The sequence below is a fragment of the Chiloscyllium punctatum genome, chromosome 3, assembly GCF_047496795.1.
Source record: "Chiloscyllium punctatum isolate Juve2018m chromosome 3, sChiPun1.3, whole genome shotgun sequence".
Classification (NCBI taxonomy): domain Eukaryota; kingdom Metazoa; phylum Chordata; class Chondrichthyes; order Orectolobiformes; family Hemiscylliidae; genus Chiloscyllium; species Chiloscyllium punctatum.
In genome coordinates, this window is record NC_092741.1 from 12524017 (window position 1) to 12536157 (window position 12141).

Below are 12141 nucleotides of genomic sequence, written 5' to 3' on the forward strand. Positions count from 1 at the left end.
GACGCTGCCTGACCTGCTGTGCTTTTCCCGCACCATTCTGATCTTGATTCTGATCTCTAGCATCTGCAGTCCTCACTTTCGCCTCAAAATTAGGGGGAGCAGATTTCGGACTGAATTGAGGAGGAACTTTTTTGCTCAGAGGGTTGCAAATCTGTAGAATTCCCTGCCCAGTGAAGTAGTTGAGGCTTCCTTTTTGAAGATAATTTTTTGAATGAAGGGTTATGGTGAGAGGGTGGGTAAGTGGAGCTGAGGCTCTGGAAAGATCTTACTCGAAGGGCCAGACGGCCTACTCCGACTCCTGCGTCTTACTGTTACTTATAGATTTTTGTTGTCTCGAGGAATTAAGGGCTACGGGGAGAATGTGGGTAAGTGGAGTTGAAATGCCCATCAGCCATGATTGAATGGCGGAGTGGACTCGATGGGCTGAATGGCCTTACTTCCACTCCTATGTCTTATGGTCTGATTCCCATTCCTGTCTGTATTCAGATAATTCATATCTCCTGTTGTAATTACTTTGTACGTTTTGCACCCCTCTGTAATTTCATTGTAAATGTGTTCCTCGATATTTTTTCCAATAGTTAGTGGTCAATGGACATTGAGTAATGGAATTGCACATTTTTTTCCCCTGAGCTCAAGCCAAAGACATTCTGATCCTTTCCCTCTCATGCAGAAATGTTCTTAATCATTGTTGCCATTACAAATTCACACTTTCTAATGTTTCCTGAACACCTTTTATTCAGAATAAGAGTCCTGCCCCTCTGAGCCAGGTCCCTAGGTACTACACACTTTCATGTGGCAATCTACACTAATGACCCTCCAGTATTATTTACCATTCTCCACACATTTACATTAATGTTTCAAACAGTAACCTTCATTTAAGCTTTATTACTTTCTCCTGTTTTGCTTAATGGATAATGTACTCTTCCCACCTCTAGTGCTATCTATTTGTCCCAATATTCTGTGTGCCTGGTATTCCTATCTGATGTGATCTAAGACCATGAGAACAGAAGTAAGGCATTCTACACAACAAATTTGCACCACTATTCAATGAGATCATGTCTTATTTGATAAAACTCAACTGCACTTTCCTGCCTTTTCCCCATAAGTCATTGATTCCCTTAACTGACTAAAGATCTGTCTATTGCAGCCTTAAATATGCTTAACAACCAAGTCTCAGTAGCCCTCTGTGCTAAAGAAGTTTACAGATTCACTATCTTCTGAGAGACAGAAAGAATCCTCCTCAACTCTGCATTACTGTGTACCGCTGATAATCTTTCATTGTCTTGATAATAAAAAAAAATCCATCAACCTCTACCTTAAAACTATTTAAAGATTTTGCATCCACTGCCTTTTGAGGAAGGGAATTCCAAAGACTCTCAGCTTCAGAGAAAAAATGTTCTCTCATCTTTGTTTAAATAACCTCCCTCATTTTCAAATGGATACCCCTAGTCCTAAATTCTTCCCTAGGAGAGAGTATCCTTTCAACATTCACCTGGTCAAGTTCCTGCGGGATCCTATATTTTTCAGTTCAATAATGTGCGACTCTTCTAAACTTCAGAGGATACAGACCTAACCTATCTAGCCTTTCCTCATAAGGTGATCACTCATTCCAGGTATTAGTCCAGTAAATCTTCTCTAACAACCCTCTGTAAGTCCAGTGCGTATTCCACAGTTTCACCAATGCCTTGTAGAGCTGAAGCATAACCTTATTCCTGCATTGAATTTCCCTCACAACAAATGGTAATGTTCAATCAGATTTTAATCAAGCCATGAGAAATAGGAACAGCAGAAGGCCATTCAGCCATTGAGCCTGCTGTCTTATCAATAAGATCATGGCTGATCCAACATTTCTCATATCCACCTTCCTGCCCTTTGCTCCTAACTCTTGATTCCCTGACTCTATTTCATCCTTAAATATATACAAAGATTCTGTCGCACAGCTGTCTGTGCTAAGGAGTTCCAAAGGCTCACCATCCTCTGAGTGAAGAAATTCTTCCTCATCTAACTCTTAAATTGGTGCCTCTTTATTCTGAGTTCTAGACTCTCCCATGAGGGTAAACACCCTCTCAGCATTTACCCTGTCAAGCCCCTTCAGAATCCCATCTGTTTCAGTGAGGTCACCTCTCATTTTTGTGAACTCCATTGAGTATAGTCCCAACTTGTTTAGTCTTTGCTTGTAGTCAGTACCTCTGGGCAGCACTGTAGATTCCTGATTACTTGCTGAACCCGTAAACACACCTTCTGCAACTAATGCACTTGGGCAATCTTATCTCCTTGCATTTCACAGCTCTGTAGCCTCTCACTATTTAGATAATTTTTTTATTCTTTCTGTTAAAGTGGACAATTTTATATTAGATTAGATTCCCTACAGTGTGGAAACAGGCCCTTCGGCCCAACCAGTCCACACCCACCCTCCGAGACCCATTTCCCCCTGACTAATGCACCTAACACTATGAGCAATTTAGCATGGCCAATTCACCTGGCCTGCATATCTTTGGACTGTGGGAGGAAACCGGAGCACCTGGAGGAAACCCACACAGACACAGGGAGAATGTGCAAACACAACACAGACAGTCACCCGAGGCTGGAATCGAACCTGGGACCCTGGTGCTATGAGGCAGCAGTGCTACCATTGAGCCACCCTGCCACCTATCCTGCATTATACTCTATTTGCCAGATCTTTGTCCACTAACTTTTCTGAATCCTCTTGTAGGATTTTTATGTCCTTTTTGCAATTCACTTTCCTAAGCATCTTTGTGTCATCAGCAAATTCAGGTACCATACCTTTGGTCCCTTCATCCACATCATTGATATAAATTGTCAAGAGTTCAGGCCCCATCACTGACCCGTGTGGTACACCACTTGTCACATCCTGCTAGCCTGAAAAAGACCCATTTATTCCTCCCCTCTGTTCTGTGTGAGCCAGCTATCCATGCCAATATGTTACTCCCAACAGCACAAACTTTTACTTTCTGAAATAACGTTTGATGTGGCAACTTATCAAATACATCTCGAAATCTAAATACGTTGTATCCACTGGTTTCCCTTTATCCACAAAATAAGTTACTTCTTCAAAGAACTCCCTTTGACAATACAATATCAGCTCTCCCTGGTACCTTGAACTTATCCAAGAGCTCTGTAATAATGAAAATTGCTTCTAACATTTTGCCTATGACTAAAGCTAAGCTAACTGGCCTGTCGTTTCCATCTGTCTACCTCCCTCCATACTACATCATTGTTCGATCCAGAGACCAAAACCATGTCCTCCTTACCAAAGTGATGACCAGTGCAGCTGAAAAATGTGTTGCTGGAAAAGCACAGCAGGTCAGGCAGCATCAAAGGAGCAGGAGAATCAACGTTTCGGGCATAAGCCCTTCTTCAGGCTTATGCCCGAAATGTCGATTCTCCTACTCCTTTGATGCTGCCTGACCTGCTGCGCTTTTCCAGCAACACATTTTTCAGCTCTGATCTCCAGCATCTGCAGTCCTCATTTTCTGCTGATTACCAGTGGAGATGACTGCTCAACAGAGCAGTGGCTCATCTGCTCCTTAATGTATGTCAGATGCCACCAGAAGCAGCTAAAGATGAAGAAACCGTTCAGAAAAAAGCTCAACATTGAGTGGCTCAAGAATCAAGCAGACTAACGCAATTTACAACAAGGTCTTCACCAGAATCTCCAAAGAGTTCATTTTCATGAGTGGAGGACCTGTGAAAAGGGCTGAAGACAGCGTCGTCTCAAACTGTGAAGAACTCATTGATACAAGAGTTGACGATGCCAAGATTAGTTTGACGAGAATGAGTGCATCATCTAAGACCTCATGACCAGAAAAGGGAAACCTCTGTGTGCTTGGCAAAACAGCATAATCTGTGAGGCAAAGAGGAGAACTCATCAAATAGCAAAGGCGGAGTTACAAAGAAGAACTGGGGAAATCAAGAACTGATGGTGGACCGAAAGCTAAGGAGCTGCAACTCTTTGCTGACCAGCACGACACCCAGGGCTTCTCCTTGCCACCGAGCCAATATGAGAACAATGGCCTTGACCTGAAAGGATGGAACCCTTCTGAGAGACAGAGAAAACATTAGCCGCTGGTGGAGGGAACATACCAAAGTACTCCTTAATCGATGGAATTGTCAGTGAGGACATGTTTGAGGAAATTCCCCAACTCCCCATCAAAGATAAACTTGGACTCCCTCCAAGTGTGGCACTAGTTGAAGGTTATGAAGAATGGAAAAGTCACAGGAGTCGATTTTCAAACTTGGAGGAGCAGAGATTACCCATGATGTCCATCAACTGTTCCTGAAAATCTGGAACAAAGAAGAGATCCCTGCCAATCTCATTGATGCTGCCATCATCACTTTCTTCAAGAAAGGAGACTGTGGAAACTATTGAAAAATTGCCCTACTCACCATCACCGGGAAGATCATCGCCTAAATCTTCGCTCAGCCCCTTCTCCCAAAATGAAATCCTTTCTGAAAGTCAGTGTGGCTTCTGACTGAAATTGGGAACTGTGGAAATGATTTTCATTAGTCAGCAACTCCAAGAGAAATGCCAGCAGCAACACCAGCCACTGTACATGGTCTTTATCAACCTCACCAAGACTTTAGTCTCCGTCAGTCAGGAAGCTCTATGGAAGATCCTGTCAAAGGCTGACTGCCAGTGAAATTCATCCACATCCTCCATGACAAGATGTTGGCAACAGTCCTCACCGATAGAATCCATTGACCATAAGACATCAGAGCAGAAATTAGGCCATTCAACTGATTGTGTCTGCTCCATCATTCAATCATGGCTGATAGGTTTCTCAAATCCCATGCTCCCACTTTCTCTTGAAAACGCTTGATCCCCTTGACATACAAGAACCTATCTATTTCTGTCTTAAATACACTCAATGACCTGGCCTCTACAGCCTTCTTTGGCAACAAATTCCACAGATTTACCACCCTCCTTATCCCCGTTCTAAAAGGTCTTCCCTTTACTCTAAGGCTGTGCCCTCAGGTCCTAGTCTCTCCTACCAATGGAAACATCTTCCCAACATCCACTCTGTCCAGGCCTTTCAGTATTCCGTATGTTTCAATTAGATCCCACCTCTTCCTTCTGAACTCCATTGAGTATAGTTCCAGAGTCTTCAAACGTTCCTCATACATTTAGCTTTTCGTTCCAGGGATCATTCTCGTGAACCTCTTCTGAACACGCTCCAGGGCCAGTACATCCTCCCTGAGATACGAGGCCCAAAACTGCGCATAATACTCCAAATGTGGTCTGACCGGAACCTTACAGAACCTCAGAAGTACATCCTGCTTTTATATTCAAGTCCTTTGAAAATAAATGCCAACATTGCATTTGCCTTCCTAACTACTGACTCAACCTGCAAGTTTACCTTGAGAGAATCTTGGACTAGAACTCCTAAGTCTCTGCATTTAGACTTCTGAAATTTTGCATGTTTAGAAAATAGTCCGTGTCTCTATTCTTCCAGCCAAAGTGCATGACTTTACACTTTCCTATGTTGTACTCCATCTGCCACTTCTTTGCCCACTCTCCTAACCTGTTGAAATCCTTCTGCAGGCTCCCTGCCTCCTCAATACTACCTGTCCCACTACCTATCTTTTTGTCATTTGCAAACTTAGCCCTCAGTTCCTTCATCTAGATTGTTAATGTATAAAGTGGAAAGTTGTGGTCTCAACACTGAGCCTTGTGGATCACCACTTGTCACCGGCTGCCATCCTGAGAAAGGACCCTTTTATCCCCACTCTTTACTTTTTGCCAGACAGCTTCTATCCATGCTAGCACCTTGCCTCTAACACCATGAGCCTTAGCTTACTCAGTAGCCTCCTATGAAGCACATTCAGAAGCCTCTTGTCTGGTCAAGATAGGAGACAAGCAGGAATGTGTTATCACCCCCACCCTTTTCTCTGTCTTCATCACCACCACTCTTTGTCTTGTCAAGAACAAGCTTCCCAAGTGGTATGTACATTGCTACAGGATCGGCAGAAAATGTTTCGACCTTAACCAGTTGAAGTCCAACAAGAAAACAACACTGATCTCACTTGTGGAGCTTCTGTGTGCAGATGACAATGTCAGCTCTGCTTTCTCAGAAGAGAACCTTCAAGCCTAACTTAATGCCTTCAAGGAAGCATACTGAAGAATCAGTCTCATCCTCAACCTCAAGGAGACTTTAACTGTTCAATCCACCCCAGGTCAAGTTCCAGACCATCGCTCCTTTCAGATCAACAATGTTCCGAATGTGGAACATTTCTCCGACCCAGGAGGCTAGCTCTTATTGATATGGATTTGCCTGTTGCATACAAGATGCTAATACCAAGATCCTTGTGTATGAGACAGTCATCATTCTGACTTTTGTGAATGGCTCCAAAACCTGTACAATGTATAGACATTGTGTTCCTTCATACAGGAGCTTCCTCCAAACCTGTTTCTTCTGAACAAGGGTTTCCCGCCAGGTGTTGACATCCAAGTTGTGTTTCTTGGGGGACCCTTGAAAAGTATCAATGTTGTTTTAGACAGATTATCAATTTTATATGGGAGGACAGGCATACTAACATCAGCATCCTGGAACAGCAAACAGCATCAGCATGAGACTATCAATCATCCAAAACCAGCTCCACTGGGAGACCATGTGCTTAGGTTACCTGAGTTGTGAGTACCAAAGGAAGTCGTCTTCACCAAGTTCAAGGAGGTCACTCAAACAAGAGAAATTCAAAGACAAAACAAGTGTTTCAAAGGCTCTCTGAAGACATCCCCAAGAAATGCAGCTTGGATGTCAATACCTGGTGGGAAACCCTTGTTCAGAAGAAGCAGGTTTGGAGGAAGCTGCTGTATGAAGGGCCCCAATGTTTGAGAACCCTTTCAGAAGGGTGAAGTGCTGAAAGGAATGTCAATGATCTCCAGGCCAAGGAGCCATTCCACCACCTGGTAATACCTGACAAATGTGTGGTCAGAGATATGGCTTTAGGATCAGCTACACATGATCCTACAGATGTCCAGACCAGTGACATGACATTTCCTAGGTGGACACTCATGCTTGTTAGAGAGTGAAAGCCATCGGCAACAATGATGATGATGCTCCTCAGCTCCACCCAAATTGATTTTGCATTTTGATCCTTTGATTTAAGATCACAGTATTAGAAAAGCATTATGGAACAAAGGAGGCCATTCAGCTGATTGAGTCAACATTGGCTGTATCTTTATCCTCTCTCCCTAATGTACCAATGACCTTGTCCCTTATTAAGAGTGCCTCTTAGCCTATCCTTCCAAAATGACAAATATCCTTGGATCTTCGGTGTAAAGCCTTTGATCATGATTGAACTCTGTCTTTGTAACAGCAATATATCAGTCCCATTCATTTGAATGTTTGCCTTTGAATCTTCAACTTTAATATGAATGAAGGGTGCTTTTGTAAACATTATTCTGCACTCTGATCCTATTTCAGACTTGCCTTCGCTTTGTCTGTATTCTTATTTTGCTTCCTACTTTTCTTCTCATTAACAGTTTTGCTTCTTTCCAATCTGAGCTCACTGGTTTCTATTTCTATGACAATCGAACTCAGACCTTCCCCAGTAGCAGCAGTGAATGTGTTTGTGATAATATTTGTCTCAGCCTGCTATGATGCAATCTGTTGGTCTCATACACGTTCCATCTACCACAAAAACTTTTCCCAATGCTTCAGAAATCTGATGCCTTCCCTCTTTCACCAGTTCTCCAGCCGCATGTTCATTTGTCAGTTCCTCTATTTTTATGATCCATGTAACATGGGACTGAGAATCATTCTGAGAGACTATTTTTGAGGTCCCATTTTTCAAACTCTTTCCTAGCTTATTTAAAATCTGCTTTCAGTTCATTTACTTTCCCATCCATAGTGCAAGTGCCGGTATGGGCTATGACACCTGGCAGTTCACCCTCTTGCCAGAAAACTAACCTGAATTCTGGCCGGAGTAAGACCATGGAGTTTGATTTTGTGGCTGCAGAATCACTTGGCTGTTCTTGTAACCAAAGAATGTCCGAATGCTTTTTTCATCATGTCCTGTACAGCAAGCCACTAACTTGGCTGTGATTGGACTCTTCTGAGGAATTACCCCTCTCTCACCAGTCCCCAAAATGGAATACCCTGATTAGTGAGCAAGATTATTTCAGGAGATTGTTGCACCACCTGTCTGCTCCTCTTTGACTGCTTAATTGGTCACCCCTTCTTATCCGTGTGTCCACTCAGTGGTATGACACCTCCTTAAACATGGTACCGACATTGTTTCCTGCCTCACATATGCACCAGTCACTGTTTGAATTCCGAAACCCAGAGCTGATACTTGTGCGGCATGGTGGCACAGTTTAGCACTGCTGCCTCACAGCGCCAGAGACCTGGGTTCAATTCCCGCCTCAGGCGACTGACTGTGTGGAGTTTGCACATTCTCCACGTGTCTGCGTGGGTGTGCTCCGGTTTCCTCTCACAGTCCAAAGATGTGTAGGTCAGGTGAATTGACCACGCTAAATTGCCCATAGTGTTAGGTAAGGGGTAAATGTATGGTGGGTTGCAGGTCGGTGTGGACTTGTTGGGCCGAAGGGCCTGTTTCCACACTGTAATAAAATGTAAAAAATATAATGTGAAATGAATTAGCCCATGCCACAGGGTGGACATTCCATTCAGCTAAGCCATATATTTAATTTAGAGAGTAATTGCATTAAGTTGAATAGCTTAACAGTGACCCAATGGTTAACTTCTTCCACTGCAAAGTCAGATTCAAATACTCAGGTGTGAAAAAAATTGATAATCAAAAAAACACCAATCCTTTCCAAACTCTTCCCCCCCCCCCCCCCACCCCCCGCCTGATCTTCCACCCTTTCAGTGAACTCCCCCTTTGTGAGTTAATGTTGCTCATTCTGCTTGAAATCTGCACTCTGCCCTGAGAACACTGAATTTTTACTCTCTGCAGCAGAAATCAGGTTGGACTGGTTAATGAATTAAATACATACAGACGTACAAATTAGCTGTAGAAAGAGACAATTCGGCCCCATTGCGTGAGCTCTGCCCTTCAACAAGATAATGGCTGATCTATTTGTATTTTAAATTTCACCTTCCCATCTTCCCCTGATAACCCTTGACATCCCTGCCTAACAAAGATCTATCCACCTCAATCTTAAAAAGATTCAATGGCTCCATTGCCTTTTGAGGTGGGGAGTTCAAAAGTTCCATAATCCTCTGAGAGACAAACACTCTCCTCATCCCTGTTCTGAAAAGACAAGCACTAATTTTTAAGCCATCCCTCTTGTTCTGGTCTGACCTACAGGAGGAAACATCTGAGAATATTCTGAATCAAGGTGTCAAACCATTCTGAATCTTACACACCTCAACCAAATCACTCTTCACGAATCAGCTACTCTCCAGCAGAGTTTGCTTATCCATACCTAATCCTGTAAGAAATAGCCTTTATTTTCTTAACACAGACAATACTTGTTATATGTTAGTGGCAGATCAGACCATATTTGCAGAAAGATATTGTCACTGAAAGGTTTCCATTCACCAAGCTCGCTATTACATCGAAGCATAGAAAGCTGGAGCAGGAGTAGGCCATTCAGCCCTTCGGGCCTGCTCTGCTATTCAATATGATCATGGCTGATTGTAAAACTCAGTTCCTGTTCTGAATTTCTCCCCAAAAACTTTGATCCCTTTGAGCGTTATCTAACTCCCTTTTGAAAGCGCTTCGTGTTTTGCCCTCAATCACTTTCTGCGACTCAAACTCTCCAGGTGAAGAAATTTCTCCTCACCTCAGTCCTAAGTGGCTTACCTGTATCCTGAGACTCTGACCCCCTGAACTCCCTGGTCAAAAAGAACATCCTTCCTGCGTTTACCCTACCAAGCCATGTTAAGAGTTTGATGTAATTCCCCCCCACCCGCCTTGCCCAGTCTTCTAAATTCCAGTGAATACATTCCAATCTCTCTTTATCTGTCAATCCTGTCATCCCAGAGATCAGGCTTGTAAGCCTTCAATGCATTCCCTCCAGAGCCAAAATACCCTTTCTCAGAGAAGGAGAGAAAAACTGTTCACAATACTCCTGGCTTTGTCTCACCAAAGCCTGGTCCAATTACAACAAGATGTTCCTGCTCCTGTACTGGAATCTTCTCACTATGGGTGAGAAATATTATATTTTACATTTGGATTAAACGTTGGCCCAACATTGTGGGTCAAAGGGTCTGTTTTGTGCTGTACTTTTCTATATTCTAGGTGCTTTGAAAGCCAGCATAATGTTTGCCACCTTCATTGTCTGTGGCCCCTGCGTGCTTGCTTTCAGTGACTGGTGTACTGGATTCAGTCCATTAACTCCTATTTCTGCTTTTGACCTATTTTGTTTTGTAAAGATATGTCCAGACAGCATAGTCACACAGGGTTCATCTGATGAAAAGTCACTGGACTCAAAATGTTAACTCTGTTTTTCGATTTACAGATGCTGTGAGACCTGCAGAGTTTCTTCAGCACCTTCTGTTTTTGGGTTTCCTCTCCCACATCTGGTTACTATGTCTGAGAGGATAAGATCTCCTTTATTAAGCTCTGTGTTCTCTATATAATGGGAGAGGGGAGACTGTTGGATGAAATCCTGTCTCTTAAGCCGTCAGCAGACTAGGGAAAGAGAACCTCTGTATTATGCTGTTGATTTGGAGTGATAGTCCTATTCATCATCATGGAATCATAGAATCCCTCCAGTGTGGAAGGAGGCCATTCCTTGATTCATGTGGTAAATGTTCCTTTGGGCTGTACTCTATTTGCTTGTGTATTTGCTAATCTGTCTTTTCTTGCTTTCCCAGCTGATGACTGAGATTCTGTTTGGAATGCGTGTAATAAAGTTCTACACCTGGGAGAAACATTTCACTGAAAAGGTGGCTGAGTTTAGGGAGAAGGAGCTCAGCCGTCTAAAAGTCATCAAGTACCTGGATGCAGTTTGTGTTTATATGTGGGCTGCACTTCCTGTTGTGATCTCCATCCTTACCTTTGTCACCTATGCTTTGTTGGGACACCAGCTCACTGCTGCCACGGTCAGTGATTTACCATGGGATAAAATGTCTCTGTACTCTGATTTTATTTGACTGTTTTTCCCAGTGCTTTGCTCTTACTTCAGTGCTCTATTTAGGGAATTGGATAGACTAATGCAGGAAACCCATTGTGCATTTGGCTGGCCTTCAGAGTATGAGAAAGTTAGGAACGTAGATGCTGGAGATTAGAGTCGAAAAGTGTGGGGCTGGAAAAGCACAGCACATCAGGCAGCATGCAAGAAGCAGGAGAATCAATGTTTTGGGCATAAGCCCTTCATCAGGAATGTGATTCTTGATGAAGGGCTTATGTCCAAAACGTCGACTCTCCTGCTCCTCAGATGCTGCATAACCTGCTGTTCTTTTCCAGCTCCACACTTTTAGGCTCTGGCCTCCACAGTATGAATAAGATATATCATTGTAGCCTTTTGTAGAAATATGTCCTCTTGATTTACAAGGGCAATTGTTGATAAAGTGGTTTGGAAACAAGTAACATTTAACCTCCTGACTGGACAGTATAACATCATGGGAGATAAATGTAGAGCAACTGATTGATGACAAAACACTGTTAGATCCCATTGGCTGATATGTGACTCCATTTACAAAGTAATTTGATTAACTTCCTGACTCCCTGAAATAGCTGAGCAAACTTCTTGGTTATATTTAACAAGGTGGCTCACTACAACCTTCTTTGGGGTAACTTAGTGATGGACAGTGAAGGCTCATGTCATGTCAATGAAAAGAATACGAGGTAGGATGTAACATTAGAAAGGTGAAACAAGGTGCGTAAGTTTATAAGAATTCAAAGCATGAGGAGGCTGTTTGACCTGTCGAGCCTCTTTTATCACTCAGTAAAATCATGGTTGAAATGATTTCCACCTGTCCTATAAAACTTGACTCCCTTGTTGACTTAGCCTGGAATACAGTCAATAACCCAACCTGCGCCACCCTCAGTGGAAGCAAATTCCAAACACTAATGGCGGTATGAGAGAAAAAAATTCTCCTTATTTCTTCCTTGATTAGGAGACCGTTTGTTTTTAAACTCTCATTCCTAACTGTCGAACCCCCCCATTTTGACAACATGAACCCTGCAAGACTCCTCAGAATCTGT

The 12141-nt window shown here is 43.0% G+C and overlaps 1 protein-coding gene across 1 annotated transcript in view; it reads left to right on the top strand.

Annotated features, from left to right (window-relative positions):
- Window positions 1-12141, top strand: part of abcc10 (ATP-binding cassette, sub-family C (CFTR/MRP), member 10) — a 306950-nt gene that overhangs the window by 8909 nt on the left and 285900 nt on the right. The window contains exon 4 of the mRNA XM_072548805.1: window positions 10809-11036. Coding sequence (XP_072404906.1) covers window positions 10809-11036 — 228 coding nt within the window. The remainder of the gene's footprint in view (window positions 1-10808; window positions 11037-12141) is intronic.